At 44.1% G+C, this 19,201-nt stretch overlaps 3 protein-coding genes across 4 annotated transcripts in view; 2 read left to right on the top strand and 1 right to left on the bottom strand.

The window, feature by feature from the left end:
• LOC100882786 (uncharacterized) overlaps positions 1–2,864 on the top strand; it is a 275,505-nt gene extending 272,641 nt beyond the window's left edge. The window contains exon 6 of one of the 2 annotated variants that reach the window (XR_013037659.1): positions 1,995–2,556. Coding sequence is in view for 1 of the 2 variants with exons in the window: in XM_076529960.1 (XP_076386075.1) it covers positions 1,995–2,849 (855 nt within the window). In the remaining variant the exon portion in view is untranslated. Of the gene's footprint in view, positions 1–1,994 lie in introns of both variants that reach the window. The other variant, XM_076529960.1, reaches the window with a different exon arrangement.
• The window catches only part of LOC105662082 (uncharacterized), a 242,548-nt gene that overhangs the window by 12,148 nt on the left and 211,199 nt on the right, over positions 1–19,201 (bottom strand). The gene's annotated exons all lie outside the window — the stretch shown is intronic.
• Positions 15,457–17,331, top strand: LOC100876697 (general transcription factor II-I repeat domain-containing protein 2A-like). The gene has a single exon (XM_076529678.1). The coding sequence runs from the start codon at positions 15,457–15,459 to the stop codon at positions 17,329–17,331; it is 1,875 nt and encodes a 624-aa protein (XP_076385793.1).

A 19,201-nucleotide genomic window follows, 5' to 3' on the forward strand; every position in this document is an offset into this window, starting at 1 on the left:
CCCTGCCGCTACTCCTTGGTTGTTCTCAAATGCCTTTGTGAAGAGGTGGACACGACCGCGTGGCACAGCTTTCGCTCTGTTTGGAGGTTAATTTGTTCGAATCGGATTCATATTCAGTTTGGGTAACCGAAGTGTCGCCCAGCCCACATATTGTGCCTGCCGGCATCTTCTGGTTGTCCTCAATCAGTGCATGAATCTCATAGTACAGGCACCTTTTGGCTTTTCCCGAGTTGCTCGACAAGGTCAATTTGTGTGTTACTGTACTATTCGCGTCGCGAATTACACGATCGGATCAGTACTGTTGGAATCAGGCGTCCGGCATCAGAGCAAGTCTTGAGCCCCAACAAACTCCTCTAGACGAACTCCTAGGTGTCTCAACCTGATCTCGACTTCGTGCGAGTCTCCACCGGAACATCTCCTCCGATTTATCGGCCGAGTGTAAAAGGTGCTGCGACAATCCTCAATCGTGCTATTTACCGAGGCATCGACTCCAACCACCAATTTATATATAAATATGTAAATAACCAATCGAGATTTCATGTGAAGCATTTACTTTCCTTTCGCGTCTTCGAGCGCCGACTCATTGAAAGTCGTTAGATTGAACGAAACAAAATTGTATTACAAAATTCATAAATATTTTTTTTATGCGTGCGATTTAATTTCGTGATAAATGAACGAAACTCTTATTGTTGGATATACATGTATGTATGTGTTGGATATGCAGAATATATATATTGTCTTATGTTAATTCTAAACGAAAGAGGTTTCTAACTTTCTTTAACGACCAGTCAGACCACTCCGCTATCCAGTACCTGGAGGCCCGAACCCTCCATTTAAATCATTCATAGATTAAAGTACTTTTATTCTTACTGAGAAGCCCAAGCTGGGCTTTAAACCAGACAGAATTCACAGAAAATATAACGACAAAATTCGTAGAAGCAACGCCCGTCTCCGGGCGTATCTAAATAAACAAACTCACGTTTACAGTCCGTTGAGGAGATTATCTTATCGTCCGATGAAGAGGAGGACGATCGCGTCACGGCGGAAGAATGTGGTGCGTCCGGTTCGGCATTATCGGAGGAGGGTCCGTCGTGTAAACGCCTTAGGCTATCGTCCGACTCCGTTAGTTCGTTGGATCGGACCACAGCCGAAAATTCTTAAATACTGTTTTGCTAATGAGGGAACGTTTGGGTATACTTGGAAGTTTGAGAATAGTTTTAGTGATGATATTATGAGGGAAATTCAGCATTGGCATTGGACTGTTCCTACCAAAGGATTGATGGATTTTGTTTCTGCGCGTTGTACTCGTTTTATTGTTAATAAAATTGTAGTTGTTGTTAATAATTTTGTTTTGAAAGAATATTATGATAAGGAACGTGATTTGAAAGCTAATGAGCGTTTGGTAACAAAGATTATGACGCGATCTAGTAATGATCCTGGTCAATCTTTTGGTATTAATTATTATGTTCAGAATTATCCGGATACTGATCCCAAACGTTTCCCTACTAATGCTGTATCTGGTACATCAGAAATTAAATGTAAACGAATTACTCGTAATATGTATATTAAGCATACTTGGTATCCGCGGTATACAATGCGGGCACCTATTGGTAATTTTCATACAAATGCTACTGAGTCTGCTGTTGCTTGTAATGCAGAGCCAATGTTTCGATCTCGTCGATTGTGGATTAGTCCTGCAAATATTGGTGATGTACCGCCAGGTGGTAATAAGAAGGAGTATCGAGAGTTTGTATTGTCTACTAATATGTTTGTGAAGATGTATTATACATTTAGTGGTTCGACTGGAGATAATATGTTTGTGTAATTCAATGTAAAAGAGATGTCTGAGTTGGTTAGTGTTAGAAAAAAACAGCAACGACCGGAGGACCGCTTGCGGTTCGGAGGGAGCGTTTATAATACTGATTCACGCATGTAGTGATTTGAATTGAATGAATGTAAAAGTAAAAATATAACAATTTGTCTATTTTTTTTAGATTATGGTTCCTGTTCCTGGTTTTGATCCACTGTTGGCAAGTGGTTCTCACTCACAAACAGTGGATGTGTTCCCTACCTATACATCTGAGTTCAAGAAGATTGTTCATTTGAGGGATATAGGTTGTGGGGATGGTTATGTGGAAGATGACAGCCATTTGTTGATGGTGCGTTTGGAGTCTGAGGAAGAGGATGGTGATTTCTATTCTAGAGAAGACCTTGAGGATCTATATCTAGAAAGGTTCAGACGGTCGAATCCGGAATGTGAGGATCTACCTGATGCTTGCCTGTTTGTGGTGGGCGGGGAGTGGGGATCAGCGACGAACGAGCGGGCCTTTAGAGTTACTAAGGCCCGCGTACGGGATTGCTGTGTGCAGTCTAGTTCGGACGGTAGAGTCGTGCAGTCGCTTTTGAGTCGACCTGTAGTTAGTTCGGTTGGTGCTGTAGTGCCTAAGTCGAAGGTTGTAAATTGTTGTAAGAAGCGTGGCAATAAATTTTTTATAAAAATTTATAAGATTTTTGAACGTATAATCACGAACAGGTTGGAGGCGCACCTCTCCGGAGATGGTCCGGACGTAGCCGACTGTCAATTTGGCTTCCGCCGAGGAAGAAGTACAGTCGACGCCGTACAGAGGGTACGGAGAATAGCAGAGTCGGCCACGTCCAGGAGTGGGGTGGCGATCGGGATATCGCTAGACATTGTCAATGCGTTCAATACCCTGCCCCACCGAGTCATCGAAGAAGGATTGGAGAGGCTCCGTGTGCCTCCGGTAATAGCGGGCATTATCGAGGACTATCTCCGCGAGAGGTGCGCCATTGCGTCGATCAGTCCGGTACGGAGAGATCGTGGGAAGTAAGGCGGGGCGTACCTCAGGGATCGGGGCTCGGCCCGTTCCTGTAGATCGTGGGGTATGACCCCGTCTTGTCGGCCCCGTTTCCACCGGGATTGCACCTTACGTGCTTCGCGGATGACACGCATATCTTGGCAACGGGGCTCGACTGGAGTAGGACCAGCCGCCTCGCCGAGTTGGGAGCCTCGGTGGTTGTTTCAGCCATCCGGGGGCTCGAACTGGAGGTGGCTCCCCACGAAACGGAGGTGATGGCCTTCTGCCGCACACGTGGGGGGAAACCTCCGGCGGGAGCTCTGATCCGGGTTAGCGGAGTCGAGGTCCAGATCGGGTCCGAGATGCGTTACCTCGGGCTCCGACTGGACAGCCGCTGGAGTTTCAATGGCCACTTCGACGCTTTGGCCCCCAGGTTGGGCCGCGTGGCAGACGCGTTGGCGCGTTTTTTACCCAACCTGAGGGGACCGAGTGAGAGGATTCGCCGGCTTTACATGGGGGTCGTGCGGAGTATGGCCCTGTACGGCGCCCCAGTTTGGGCTGCCGACTTGGGCGTCAGCCGTCGTGCGCAGAGAGTTCTGCGGCGTGTGGAGCGGCGGCTGGCGACCAGGGTGGTTATGGGGTACCGCACGATCTCCTGGGAGTCAGCGATGGTTCTGGCGAGTGTAATCCCCTGGAAATACCAGGCGGAGGTGGAGGCGGAGGTGTATCGTCACCGATGCGCCCTCCGTTTGGACGGGGATGTTCAGGGTGGCCCGCCGGAGCCAAGCGTCGAGGAAGTCAGGCTCCAGGCTCACCGTGCCGCTGTCTCCCGCTGGCGCGCGGAGCTTATCGCCAGCGGGGCCGCGGAGAAGCACGCGGTCGGGGCGATCCTTCCACGAATGGAGCAGTGGATGGATCGCGGCCACGGGCGATTGTCGTTTCGGATCACGCAGGTGCTGACCGGGCACGGGTGCTTCGGTTGGTACCGGCGCTGGATCGGCAAGGAGCAATCGCCGGGGTGTCATGAATGTGGAGTGAATGTGACGGAGACACCGCTCAGCATACGCTGGGCGAGTGTCCGGCGTTTGCATGGCCTCGGCACTTTTTGCAGTGCGAGGTAGGTGTGGATGTGAGTGTGGGTATGCTTGTGGAGAGAATGTTGAAGAGCGAAAGTAAATGGAGTGCTGTGGCCTCTTTTTGTGAGACAGTAATGTCTCACAAAGAGAAGGCGGAGCATGAGAGGGAGCGGCGCGGGGAGGTCGCGGTTAGAAGAAGGCGCAGGCCGGGAAATTCGGTTCCGGCTGCCCGGCCTCCATTCTGAGGGTAGTGGGGCGGCGCGGCCTCCCCGCGTCGCCCGCGGTCCTTCAGACCGCATTGTCTGAGTGGGTGGGAGAATATGTGTGGGAGTGAATGTATTGTGTGTGTGTGAGGTATGAATGTGTGCGTGTGTGAATGGATTGGTGAGAAGTGTGATATATATTATTGTAACATTATTGTAGCGTGAGAGTAGTGTGAGCTGCATTGTAGTATGAGTGTGAGAGGTGTGGTGACGGGGCTGTCGTCCTCCCCGGCGACAGCTGCCGTCCCAAATATTTTCGGGATTTGGCGGACTTCCGTCCGGGGTCCCGAATGCCTCGTTTGACGGGGTCCGCCATGGCCGCAGGTGTCACGGGTCGGGGTACCCGGGGCACCATTGCACGCGGCCGAGGGGTGAGTCGACGGCGACCGTGGTGGCGTGGTCGGCTCAAAATGGGGTGGGTTGTATTCTTTGAGGGGGAGGTTCTCTCTCCCTCACGAGGAGAGCGCCTTCTGCGCATAACGGGGGTGAGTCGCGGAGCCGGAGGAGGATCCCGTGGTCACCGCCGAGGGGTTTTAGTGGGTACGAATCCCACACTACCCCCGCTCCTCCTCCGGGAAGTGGGGACGTCTTTTCGAAGATTTCCTCTCGTTAAAAAAAGAAAAAAAAAAGGTTAGTAAGTATGAAAGTGTTACGCGTGACACCGTTGCGTTATGATTTTGTACTATGGAGAGTATGATAGAGAATGATAGAATACAATATAACCGTGACAGCGTTACGCGTTACGTTAAGATTTTATATTATATAGTATGAGAGTATGATTAAAACTGGCATCTAAGGGTGTGGCTGAACGAGTAGCGTCAGAACGCAAAAGCATCATAGACGTACTGGACGTTTTAAAATTCGCTCCTTCTAATATTTCAAAAAGAAGAATTTCTGCTGTGAAAATAATGGACCCAAATCAAAGAGGCCAGCACGTTTTAAACGCTGTGTGCGTGGAAGATAAAAACTTGGCATTTAGTTACAAATTTAATCCACACCTCGGACGCCTGTGCCTGAATTGCGTGGTAGAACCACACTTTGAAGCAAAAGAGCAATGGTGGGTTACAGGCAAGACTCAAGCTTCTATTATTACTTTAACGAAAATAATATAATCTAATATATATTGTTGCGCCGGGGCGTTTCCTCGCGAGTAGCCATCACAGATTAAAACACACAAACTCAGAAGACGATCCGCAGTTGGAGTCCGCACTAATGAGACTTGACATGGAGGACCGCGACTGGGGCATCACATACCAGTCTCACCCGCGTTTCGAGGAAGTGCGAGGTGTGGGCTGGGTTGTCGACTATACCACCGGGGGCATAATGGCCTCTAGGATGGGTTGGACTGACCCAGGGAGTTCCCCACCGCCCCATACGTTATGGGAGTGGGGGGTTCAGGCTAGGGTTAAGGACTATGGCAGGGAACTGCTTAAGACGGTGGTCCTACCCAAGGCCACCGGAACAGTGATGACAGCATCGCTGTTTTCTCCCGGTACCATCATGTACCGGGGTAACTCTGACGACCCGGTTACCGGGATACAACAGTACTACCTGGGGAGAGAGGTAGGCCTCGCAATGAACTCAATCCCCCGCCTGAAGGTGGCGGGAAACGAGGTCCGGGAGTCCCCGGCGCCCAGGGACTCTCTAGAGTTGCGAATTGCAGAGTTAAAGTCGCTCCTCGAGGAGGCGAGGGCGACACGCAAGGCTCCGGAACGCATGGCGTTCAACTTGGAGGAGCCGGATACTGCCCGCCACGAGGCGGAGAAGGGGCACCAAGAGGGGATGCTCAAGGGACGCGGCAATGCACCTGCCTCAGAGACAGAGGCTATCCGTGGAGCGAAGCACGCTTCGACGGCCGGACGGTCGGAGCCCGGACGCCCGGACGTCCGGAGGACCAGGCTGCTCTCCATGCCGCCAGGCAAGCGAGGCAGTAGATTGGGGGCCTGTGAGCACCATATATCCAGAGGATATGTGGTCGCCAGTTCTATGGGAACTAAAAAGGAAAGAGAAGGTCTCAGAAGTTGTAAAAGAGGTCGGGGCTGGGTGCAATTGTGGCTGTGGCCAGAGCGCCTGTTGCCTGGAATACGACGAGTTTTTAACTCAGCTCAGAAAGTATAGACTGGACGAACAGCATAAGTGTGCAGGGTGTTTACTCCCGCACGGCGTCATGGAGGATAACATACACATCATGGTAAGGTTAGCACCTCCTCGGAGGAAAGATGTCATTTTAGACCGATACTGACGGCTGCGAAAAGAAGTCCCGAACGCATGCCGTCACGGACTCATGAAGGTACTGAAAGTGGAGACGGGTCTCTTGAAGATGAGAGGGCCTAAAATTACGCCATACTGGCGTGAGCTCGCGTACTGGGAGCTGGGGTATGGTTATGTGCCCTATAAGACTCCTGAAGATTTGGTACTCGAGGCGCGTTCATGGTTGGGAGAGAGGATCACCCTAGGGGGTCCTCTCGGTGAACACGAATATCTGGACAAGTTAGAAAAACAGGTGACGAAATTTATGGAGACCGAGTGGCAAAGGCCCGGCGAGTTACCATCAATACTGGAATGGGTTAGAAAGGGTAAGTGGATGGAGGGAAAGAGTGGCACAGGACACGTCCTCCATATTGAGATCGGCGGCAAGCGGGTTCGGACTGGGCGCGCGAAGCCAACGGACGGCGTGTTCATGACGGATGAGACAGTCGCGGCGGAGCTTATAACCCCGACCAAGGAAGAATTCCATGTTATGCAAAAAAGTGAGGGTGGAAAAATTAGGCCAGTCGTTAAGACGGGTAACCCTATAAATAGAAAGATGAATTACCTTTCGTCGTTCCTTGAGAATGGATTGCATGGGAGTAAGCTCAGCACTCTGTTCGCGGGGAAGGCGGGTAATGAGGAAAAGGACCGTGAAGAAGAAGGACGGATTTTCAGAACGGTATGCCGTCCTGTCGAGATAGAAGAATGGGTAAACGCAGAGGAAGAGGATGAAGATCTTCGAGCAATTAGAAAATATTTGAAAGATGGAAATAAACCCACTTGGCAGGAAGTTTCGGCTCTTTCCTCTGGAGTGAAATATTTCTGGTCCATTTGGGATTCGTTGGATATAGAGCAGGATTTACTGGTCCGAAGATGGGAGTCTGCGGACGGAAATCAAATCACAAAATTACTAATTGTGCCTAGAAGGAAGATTACGGAGGTGTTGCAAGAATGTCATGACGCACCTACTGGAGGACATTTTGGAGTCAGGAAGACGCTTGCTAAGGTTCGTCAAAGGTACTTTTGGCTGGATCACCGAAGAGACGTAGAAGATTGGTGTCGAAGATGTCATCGATGTTCCGCGAAGAAGGGCCCTGTTGAGAAGGGAAGAGGGACCCTGAAGATTTATAACGTTGGAGTGCCCTTTGAGAGGATAGCACTCGATGTGGTGGGTCCCCTGCCGAAGTCTTCGTCCGGGAATAGATTTGCGCTGGTTGTGGTAGATTATTTCTCGAAATGGCCAGAAATATTCCCTTTGCCAAACCAGCAAGCTACAACGATTGCAGAAACACTACTTCGTGAGGTGATCAGTCGACATGGTGTACCGCTTGAGTTGCACTCTAATCAGGGTCGGAGTTTTGAGTCCAGCATTTTCAAGGACTTAATGAAAATGCTGGGAATCAAAAAGACCAGGACGACTCCTTTACACCCTCAGTCGGATGGACTCGTAGAGCGGATGATCCGAATCTTGTTGCAGTACTTATCTCAGTGTGTTGCTGAGAACCAGAAGGACTGGGATAAATGGATTCCGATGTTCCTCTTGGCCTACCGTTCCTCACGTCATGAGACCACTCAGAATTCCTCGTCCATGATTCTTATGGGAAGAGAACTGCGTTTACCCATGGATCTTCTAAGAGGACTAGCACCTAATACACCGAAAGAGGAAAATGAGTTCATCGAGGAAACCCGAGGAAGAATCGTAAAAGTACATCGCTTCGTTCGAGAACGCATGCAGATCTGTGCAGAGAAGACGAAGACTTGGTACGATTCTGCTTTGAAACCGATTTCTTTTATGCCTCGAGAGAAAGTTTGGTTTTTCAATCCTCGAAGAACAAAAGGAAAATGCCCAAAATTGCAATCTGATTGGGAAGGACCCTATGTGGTTAAGGACCGGTTGAATGAATTGATTTACCGGATAATTCGTCTGCCGAAATCCAAGCCTAGGGTCGTCCGCGTTAATCGGCTTGCTCGCTACCAAGCTTCACCCCCTGTTTGAGAAATAAATGGAAATACGATGTCCGACGTCTTCGCCCAAGGAGAGGACGCCTCGTCGCAGAAGGCTAGGGTGGGGATTTCTTACTGGCTGCGGGCTCTCCTTTTTCGAAAGTCTTTGCGAATGAGGAAGTGCGATTCTCGTAGGAGGGTCACCCCTCAGTCAGGATTCTATTCCGATAGAGTTTTGACCGTCGGACTTCGAAATTGTAAAGAGTAGTTCCGTGAGACCGGGAGAATCCACATTCGAGAAGACCTCAAGAAAGAAGTGCGCAAGTCGCAAGAGTCAAGGGGAAGGGCGAGGAACAGTCGGAACATCATTTACCTGAGAGAAGGTTAAAGTTTGCAAACATCTTCAAGAAAATCGAAGCAAATGAACACCGGCGTCTTGCTCAAGGTTTTTGGGTGGTTTTTCCTTGAGACGTTGGGCGAATGTCAAGACGTTAGCTGTCTGATAAGGGCCACTCAAGTAAATATTTCGATTTAGTTGTTTACTTCCTTTGCAGACAGAGGTGTGCAGGTTCCGGCTAATTTCACGAGAGTCCGGAGGTTAGAAAGATCGAGCTGAAGATGACTTTCTTGCAATGAACTTGCCGTAGTCGGGACGACTGCTTTTGAAGAGACGGGGGCAATGTTGCGACGTGAAACAGCTCACGGATGATGCCGTGAAGTCAGTCCTTGCAACGTGAAACTGGTTCGCGATTGAAGCAATGAAGCTAGTCCTGGCTACGAAATGAAGAGGTCCGCGGAAGTTGTCAGGCAGGACGAGCGGATCGAGTGGCCAGGACTTCCGGTAGCTGGGAGCAACCGCGATGTTTAAATATTAGAACCGCGCCAGATTTCGAAGAGTACAGACTTGATTACAGATCTTAACACTTTGTTAATAAATCGTTTGAGTTCTTGAAATTCTGAGTTTGTGTGTTTTAATCTGTGATGGCTACTCGCGAGGAAACGCCCCGGCGCAACAATATATATATTTATGTACATATAGGGACTCATTACTACATTAACACGTTGAGCGCGGCGCCAATATTTCTGATCTTTCCGCTCTGCCGGCAGCGAGTGGGCGCTCCTCTAATGGTGCGATAATGTAAGATGATCCGCGACTTTTAAACATACGATTTCAAGCTCCGCGTAGCGTTTGTGTTTTGTTACCCTGTCGGTTTCGGCTCACTTTTGAAGTCACGTTCAAGATAAAGAAGAGTTCCGTTCTTTCTCTTTGAGTGAAACAATGGAAGAGCAAATGCATGCGTACCTCCAAGAAGCTTTCAGTTGCAAGAAAGTCACACAAGTGTACAGATCGTTTGAGAGTAAAAAATTTTGTTTGTTCTTGAGAATATTTATCGCCCATAAAACCGAAAATGTTCGAAAGAGAAGACAGTGATACATCAAGCGAAGTTTCCTTATCATTCAGACGTCGCCGGGTATTATGGTTATCGTCATCAGAAGATGATACTTCAGTAGACGATGAAGCGGAACTTGAGAGAAGAAGTAGGAGAAGAAGCAGAGGTGCTGATAACATCTGTGACGGAACTGAATGGTTTGATCCAAAAGGGAATCAACCAAATATTGTTCCCTTTACGCGTACCTCCGCCGCCAAAACAACTAACGAGAAAGTGCGGATTTGTACAAAAGCAGGAGAGTTTTATGCACTTTTCGTTACAGACGAAATATTTCAGCACATCAGTGAACAAACAAACCACTATGCTACTCAATGCAGAATCATTTCTAAACGTACAACTAATTGGACACCAACTAACAAAAATGAGCTGAAGCGTTTATTTGGGCTGCTGATATGGATGGGTATGGTAAACCTTCCCTCCTTACGTCTACATTGGTCTCAAGATCCATTATTTTCACAAACATTCCCACGAACAATAATGAGTAGAGACAGATTTGAAATTCTAATGAGAATGGAGCATTTCGCTGACAACGAAGGAGCTGTCGCAAATAACCGATTATCAAAAATTCAATTCATCATAGACGAATTGAATACAAATTTTCAAAAATATTACGATCCACCAGAATTATTATGTATTGACGAATCGCTAATTCCATTTCGTGGGCGCATTGTATTCAGGCAGTATTTGAAACAGAAAAAACACAAATACGGTATAAAAATATTTAAATTATGTTGTAGTCATGGATACACTTATAACTGTCATGTGTACACCGGAAAAGCTCTCGATAGGGAAAACACAACCCCGTCAAATGTTGTAATGTCTCTATTGAAAAACTTATTTCATAGAGGCCACACATTGTGTACTGACAACTGGTACACCAGTATCGATTTAGCGAATCGCCTAATAGAAAAAAACACACATTTGATTGGAACACTGCGAACAAATCGTAGGGGAAACCCAAGTGAAGTGATAAAAACTAATTTGAAACGTGGACAAGTTATAGCTAAAGAAAATAATCAAGGTATTACAGTGTTGAAATGGAAGGACAAGAGAGATGTTTTGGTCCTGTCCACAAAACATTCAAACGAAATGATAAACGTAAAAACAAAACGCGGATTTTGCTGTAAACCCAAAATTATAGTTGAATATAATAAAGCAAAAACATCAATTGATTTGTCAGATCAAATGAGTGCGTATAGCAGTCCCTTGAGGAGAACTCTCAAATGGTATAAAAAGTTAGCCTTTGAGTTATGTTTGAACACTGCTGTGGTCAATTCGCTGTTCGTCTTTCAAGAAGTAACAGGACAAAAAATATCAATTACGGAATTTCGGAGACAACTGGTGAATGAACTGACACAGCGAGAAGATGAACAAATTCCGCGTCCCGCAGAAAAAATTCTTCATAAATTGCAGAAAAAGGAAGGAGACGTCCATAAAGTTCGGAAATATTGTTCTGGTTGTTATGCTGAAAATTCAAGATTATTTGGGCCCAAGATAGCAAAAAATTTAACTAAAAAGGTTGTTACATTTTGTCACATGTGTAAATCCCAGCCATACTTTTGCTTAGAATGTTTTAATAAAGCTCATTAAAACTATATTTGACTACATTTCATTCAGGCGACATTTATCTTTTAACTTTAATACTGCCGGTCCCACCGGACCGATATCGGCCTAACGAAAAGTCCCTGGGGACCGGCGCCGTCCCGGACAAAAGTTCAGTGCCGGTCCCCAGGGACCGGCGCCGCGCTCAACGTGTTAATCGAGACAATGTCTTAAAAAAGATTAAGTGTACGAGATGCGGGACGAAACTCGCGGAGATTAAACCTGCACTGGCCTACACCAAATGTTATACCAGGATCTTCCATTTCGACAATGAGGAAGAAGAGGCGTTCAACGCAAGAATATTAATGAACGCAAAGGACGTACATCCTATCATTGAGCTACGTGACATAACGTACAAAAATGGAAATATACTCTTCAACGAATAGAACTTTATAAAAATATGTACACTTACAGTTGGGGGCAAAAATAAGTGGACACTTTGTTACAAAGTTACCGCGAGGCATACAATGTATCCAAACATTAGGCAGAAGTCGCATGTACATGCAGTAAATCTAAATAAATTTATTAGTACCAATTCAGTCTTCCTACAAGTAAGAGCATTTCTATAATAATTTCAAACAAAATCGCAAGAAACTGCAAATCAGATTCGTAATTTGATCGTTTCGGACTCTTGTAAAAAATTAAGTTACTGTGTAATAGCTCAGAAGTACAGTGTGTCTAAAAGTGAAGTAGAAAACATTTATAAAAAATATCTACTATACAATACAGTAACAAATTTAAGAGGTCGTGGACGCAAACGGTGTACCACGATACAAGAAGATCGTCAAATTGTTCGTAAATGCCGACAGGATCCAGCGATTAATATGAGAAAACGTTTAGCATTTGCAAAAAAATATATGAATATGCCACTATCATTTTTGCAAAATATAGTTTGGAGTGATAAAAGTAAATTTGAGTTGCGGCAATTAAAAAAGAAGCATCAAGTCTGGAGAAAACAAAATGAAGCATATAAAAAACAATTTCTCACACCCACTGTAAAATTTGGCGGCGGATCATTGATGGTATGGTGATGCTTTTCATGGAATGGAATTGGTACATTAGCACAAATTGATAGCATTATGAACGCAGACAAATACATTCGTATTTTAAATGAAAATTTAGAAGAAGCAGTAATAAGAATGGGTTGCAACGACGATTTTGTTTTCCGGCAAGATAATGATCCCAAACACACTGCGAAAAAAACGACAAAATTTTTTAAGGATTCCAATATTAAATTACTTGAATGGCCGGCTCAGAGCTCCGACTTGAATCCTGTAGAGTATCTATGGAGTTTACTGGACACAAAAGTTGCATTGGATCAGCGAAATAAAACGGACAAATTTTTCAAAAGTTACGCTCTGAATATGAAAAAATTAATAAAGATTATATTGAAAATTTAATAAAAAGTATTCCCCAACGTCTGGAAGCGGTAATAAAAGCAAAAGGCGGCAATACCAAATATTAATTTCATTGTGTATTTCATATAGTGCGTATTTTATTAAGTGTCCACTTATTTTTGTCTCCAGATAAATGGCCATTAATTTCATTAACTACGGAGTGTTTACAGAAAGATGCAAATATGAACGTCAATTATTCGTTAAATAATGTACATACTATAAGGATATATAATAAATAAAATTGAAGTCCATAACAGTTATGTTAATTCGATTAAACTTCATCTTTTCCTATTTGGAGTAACTGTCCACCTATTTTTGTCCCCGACTGTATATTGTGACGAATCGGCGGGAGGGACGGAAGAAAAAAAAAGTCCCTGAGGTGGAGGACGGCCAGGGAAAGCGGTTCTCCACGTCCCGATACGCACACCCACGGACGATTTCTTTAAAGGGGCGCCAGTGCATCGCACGCGTCCGGGGGAATCGCCCTTCCGTCTGCCTCTTCCGGGAGCGGTACTCAAGGGGGAGATAGAAAATGAATAGAGAATCCGCGAGTATCTTTGGTAAATTTAGCTTTATTGCGGGCCCAAGCGAGCCCTTCGAGAAGAACGAGAACGAGCCCCTCGTGGTACAAAGTTCGGTAAGAGAACTGGGGCGCGATCGCTAAGTGCGACGAAGGTATCGCGACACGAGGGCTCACGGTACGCGCGAGTGATACAAAATCGGAAATGAAAAAAAAACGCGGTACGTTTTGGGGGAGCACGCCCTTTTGGGGGTCGTGGACAGCAAAGGGAACGCTGGACCTAAATGCAAAATACAGCGGAAGAAAAAGATAACCCGAACTGGGGTCAGCGGCTCAGGATCGCGGAAACGGAAAATGCAAATCGGTACAAAGATATTCCGCGAATACGATCCCTAGGGTCCTCGTCGCCGGGGCTGGTGGTCCTATCGCCAGGAACCACCCACACGCACACACGCTCACACACACACGCTTAGGGATCTTACAAAAAGGCAAATTTACCCTGATATTTCTTTATACGCTGATGTCCGGGTAGGCGTCGTTTTCTATCTGGACGCGGCGAAAAAGTACTATAATAAAATACAAAAAGAAAAGAACGAAAAGTAACGTTGGGTAAGCGAGCGGTTCGTGATTGTCGCTCAACTCGCGGCTCGCAGGCTTCTTCCTCCTGTATCCGTGGTTCGGGTTCTCGGTGCGCGGGGTTCCTCCTCCCCGAGGATTTCGGCGCCAGGGATGAGCCAAGTGGCGTATGTTGGCCAGGTCCTGTTACGTTTGTTCACGACGACGATCCGCCGTCATATTCGAAGCTTTTGCCCACGCTGTCGCGCGCCCGGTCTATGCGCGCTCTCATTGGTCAGTGTTTTTTGCCAATAACTCGAAAATGGAGCCTCAACCAATATTTTGGCAAAGGAAAAACTTGTTCAAAATCGCCCCACCTACCATCACTTTTCGGGTCCTACACTAATTGCGGGACACCCTGAATATAGGGAAAAGAAAGAGACTTTGTTCAGGAGGAATCCACTAATAAGTGGAAAATAATTGAAATTGAAATACCCGTCCCCCCGTTCAAGGATTACAAGCAAATAGACAATCCTCAAGATCCGAGGCGACAATACTGGAAATCACTATGGCTGTTTGGGCAAAGTGCTGTATCACCAAGAAACAGCGAGGAGAATTGTCGGTGCACAAAATGCATCATCGCCAAATTCGTAAAACAACAGTCTCTTGAGGAGACCTACATAAGAGGGAAGGTGTAACATCCCTGGAAGAATTTTTTGTTTTCTTCACCAACATGGCAGTTTTGTGTTCTTTTCATTTACCCACCGTAAGAATAGTTTTGTTACCGACAATATTAGACAATTACCGACAGTATATTACAGGGATACGCAATTGGCGGCCCGCGGGCCGGATCCGGCCCGCGAGGCTCTTCAATCCGGCCCGCGACGTCCAAATTTGACTCGCAGAAAAAAATGAAAACTAAACTAAATTAAACTGAATCCTGAGATTCCGAATACAGAAAAGAGAAAACACACATATCACTTCTAGTGAAGAGGATGAGCCCCCTGACGACTAGCTGCATAGAGCACTTTGCGGCCGCCAAGGTTGCTAATTTGCAGACGGACCAGCCTGTCGGCGGCGCGGTGGGAGTAGTGGTGGGAGGTGTCGGTCGAGCGGCAGCAGGCAGGCAGGCAGTAGGCAGGCAGTAGGCAGCCAGCGCGACACCCCCCACCACTATCCCCACCGCACCGCCGATGACTGCATGCGTCTGCGAGTGTTTGGCAATCTTGCTCTGCACAGCTAGCCATCAAGCGACTTATCTTTACCACTGTCCTCACCACTATTGACGCCGTATTATTCTGTCCACAATCTGGTATCTTTGACTGCTGCCTTTGTTGCCGAGCCATTGAGTCGGCATATGTTTCTGCACTTTAGTTGCAATATCTGGCCTTTATAAATCATTTTTTATTGATAACTAACGTTTCGAGAGAAAATTATTTTCGGTGAAAAAAGGACGTATATATTAAAAATAGTATTAATACTCTTTCAAATTCTCATTTTATAAAAAATCTTTCCGTCTTGCGAGTTGATCTTTTATTTGAAATTCTATCTAGAGTTGATATTTTGTTTCGTCTTTTTTACAATGTCCGAGCCAAAGCGACGAAAAGTCGATTTTGAAAACAGGATATTTCAAGCAAAATGGACTGAAGATTTTTTCTTTATTCTTCCACCTCATAAAAATGCGAAACCAACGTGTCTAATTTGCAACGAAACAGTTGCTGCGTGTAAAGCAGCAAATATAAGTCGTCATTATGAGACTAAACATTTGAAAAAATATGACAAAGATTTTCCAAAGGGTTCTTCACTGAGAATTGAAAAAATTAATATCCTTCGTTCATCATTTGAGCATTCTCAAATAATAATGAAACGCTCAACGTCTGACCAGGAAAAATGCACTGAAGCATCTTTGCGTGTTGCATGGATTTTGGCTAAACATATGGTGGCATTTTCATATTCTGAGGTAGTTAAAGAATGCTTGATACAAGTCTCAAATGCAGTTTTCAATAATAAAAAAGAAATTACTGAAATGTTTAACAAAATTCCATTATCTCGTGATTCTACGATTCGTAAGACCGAAATTTGCGCAAAATCAGTTCGTGAGAGTATATTGGCTGATCTTACTAAAACACAGTTTTTCTCACTTGCGATTGACGAATCTACAGACATATCTGATGTAGCACAAATGGCTGTGTTTGTTCGTTATATTCTTAATAATAATTATAAAGAGGAACTCTTAACATTGTTGCCACTGCATGATCGTACAACTGGTCAAATATTATTTGAATGTTTTCAGGAATTTATGAATAATAATAACCTCTCATACCAAAAAATTCTTTCGGTAGTTACTGATGGTGCACCAGCAATGATTGGGAAAACAAATGGTTTTGTAACACTTTTGAAGCAAATAAATTCTAAAGTCATTTCATTACACTGCATAATTCACCAATCAGTTCTTTGTGCAAAGCTTTCAAATGATTTAAAAAATGTCATGAATACAGTAATGAAAATTATCAATTACTTAAAATCTCACTCAGCATTACAACATCGCTTACTCCGAGCTTTTCTCGAAGAATGTAATTCTGAATACACAGATCTTCTTTTGCATAACGATGTTCGCTGGTTGAGCAAGGGAAATGTACTCAAAAGATTAATAACTTTGCTAAGTGAAATTTCAGATTTTCTCAAAAGTAGAAATACAAAAACGGCTACCGAATATTATGAATTTCTTTGCAATGCAAATAATACTGCTAAATTATGCTTTTTGTGTGATATGTTCTCACATATTAATGACCTGAATTTAGCTTTGCAAGGAAAGGGAAAACTGATTTGTGATATATGGGAAAAAATTAAAGCTTTCCAAAGAAAGTTAAAACTATTTGAAAATGATTTGAATTCTAGAGAGCTGATACATTTTCCGTTATTAAAAGCACATTTTGAAAGCAATGAAAAAATTCCACAATTTAAGGAATACGAGCGCTTTTTGAAAGATATGCAAACTAAATTTGCTTCCCGATTTACAGATTTTGGACAGATTGACGACTTATTAAAAGCAATGCAAAGCCCATTCAGTCTTGAAACAAATGGTAATTGGGTTAATGCAGCAGTGCAACTGTTTACTCTCGAAAAAGCTAAACTGCAACTTGAAATTATTGAATTTCAAGAGAGTAATGTGCTGCGAGAGAAATTTGCCGAAACAGATATTACACAATTTTGGATAGTCACACTCCCTGAACAATCTTATCCAAATCTAAAACAAATGGGTACTTTGTTATGTACAATGTTTGGATCCACATATGTTTGTGAAGCAGCATTTTCAAAGATGAACATAATAAAAAATAAATATCGAAATCGAATCACAGATAACCATTTACGCGACTGCATGTTAGTGGCCAATACCACTTACGAACCGAATTTCACAAAACTAAGCCAAGACGGAAAAGCTCACTTTTCACATTAATATTAAAATACATATTAAAAAAAATAAAAGACAAAAAAAAATAAAAAATAAAAAACAAAAAAATTAAAAAAATAAAAAAAAACAAAAAAAATTAAAATTAAAAAAAAAACAAAAAAAATTAAAAAAAATGGGAATCGACTTTGTCTCACCTCCACGTGGTGATTCCTGGATAATTCAAAGAAGACAAAAATATAGGTTGTAAATTCTTAATTTTACTGTTGTGGCCCGCGATATAACATTCAAATTTTACATTTGGCCCGTCGAAAAATCTAGTTGCGTATCCCTGGTATATTATATATCAATTATCCTTTGTATTGAGTTCGACAGTCGGTAATCAACTTGTTGGTAATATAATCTATCCAGGCTACCGAATGCATAAGTTGGTAGAAATGTAAAATGCGAACGTCTTTTGTTTAATTCCCGCTTCCTGTCGTGTTCGGCTACCGACGATGCACGCGCAACGTGCACCAGCATGTCTTCAATTTTATATCGATTAATTATAGTGACATCCTTACATTTAATAAACATTATATATATTTAATATTAACAAGCGTTAAACACTGTCAGGTTATGGGCCCAGAGTTTTTAAATTAAAGCGTAAGGTGTTATAGTGAAATTAGTTAAAAGTGCACGTGTGTAAAAAAATGGCTTCAATGAACAGTATCGCGCATATTGAACGATTAACGGAAGACAATTATGAACTGTGGAAGATACACATGAAGAGTGCATTAGTTTTTAACGATTTATGGTGCTATGTTGATGACAGTGAAGTGAAAACTGAAGCGAACCAAGCCGACTGGCTAAAAAAGGACGAAAAAGCGTTAGCCCTAATTAACATGTGTATATCCCAGAGTCAATTAAATCATGTGAGAAAAGCTGAAAGTGCTAAAGAAGCCTGGGATAAATTAAAATCAGTTTTCGAATCGAAAGGACCGGTAAGGAAGGCCACATTGTACAAAGAATTGTTACGCATGGTAAAACAACCGAACATCACCATGACGCAATACGTGAATATGTTCGAGAACAAAGCCGAACAATTGGAAGCAGCGGGCATAAAGCTACCGGACGATTTATTGTCGATAATGCTGCTGGCGTCGTTACCATCCGATTATGAAAATTTTTGCGTGGCGATTGAATCGCGTGATGAGATACCGACACTCAACTACCTCAAAACGAAATTGAAGGAAGAGGAAGCGAGGCAGCAGGACCGAGACGCGAACTACGACAACCCGGAAAAAAAGAACGAAGCGCTAGTGACAAAAAACAGTGGCGGTAGTAATAAAAATATACAGCCGAGATACAATAAACAGAGGTATGATGACAAGCAGTATAAAAAGGCATCGGGAAATTGCTTCAAATGCGGTAAGCCTGGACATTTAAGTCGTAATTGTAGATTAGGGACAAAGCGAAATAATAACGCGGACGCGATGACTGTAGTTACATATAGTACAATAAACTCTCGATCCGATGAATGGTGTCTTGACAGCGGCGCGACTAGACACATGTGTAACACCGCAGAAAAATTCGTGTCATACAGGGATGCGACAACTAATGTATACACCGCCGCGGATCAATGCGTAAAATCTCACGGTACTGGAAAAATAAACCTTTGTGTCCAAACGAATCCGAAACGTTCTAATCAAGTAGAATTAAATAATGTAATATATGTACCCGATCTTAAAAGCAATTTATTATCAGTTTCTGCGATTACAGATAAAGGTTACACTCCGCGACAAAACTATAAGACATGTGCGAAATTCCGTGAAAATTCTATGTAAAATTTGAGTCTTGCCTTTCACAATTTATATTGTTACTATTTACGTTGTATCTAAGTGTATTCTACTGTTCTACGAAATTTCGAATGCTACAA

Source organism: Megachile rotundata, chromosome 3 (assembly GCF_050947335.1).
Source record: "Megachile rotundata isolate GNS110a chromosome 3, iyMegRotu1, whole genome shotgun sequence".
Lineage (NCBI taxonomy): Eukaryota > Metazoa > Arthropoda > Insecta > Hymenoptera > Megachilidae > Megachile > Megachile rotundata.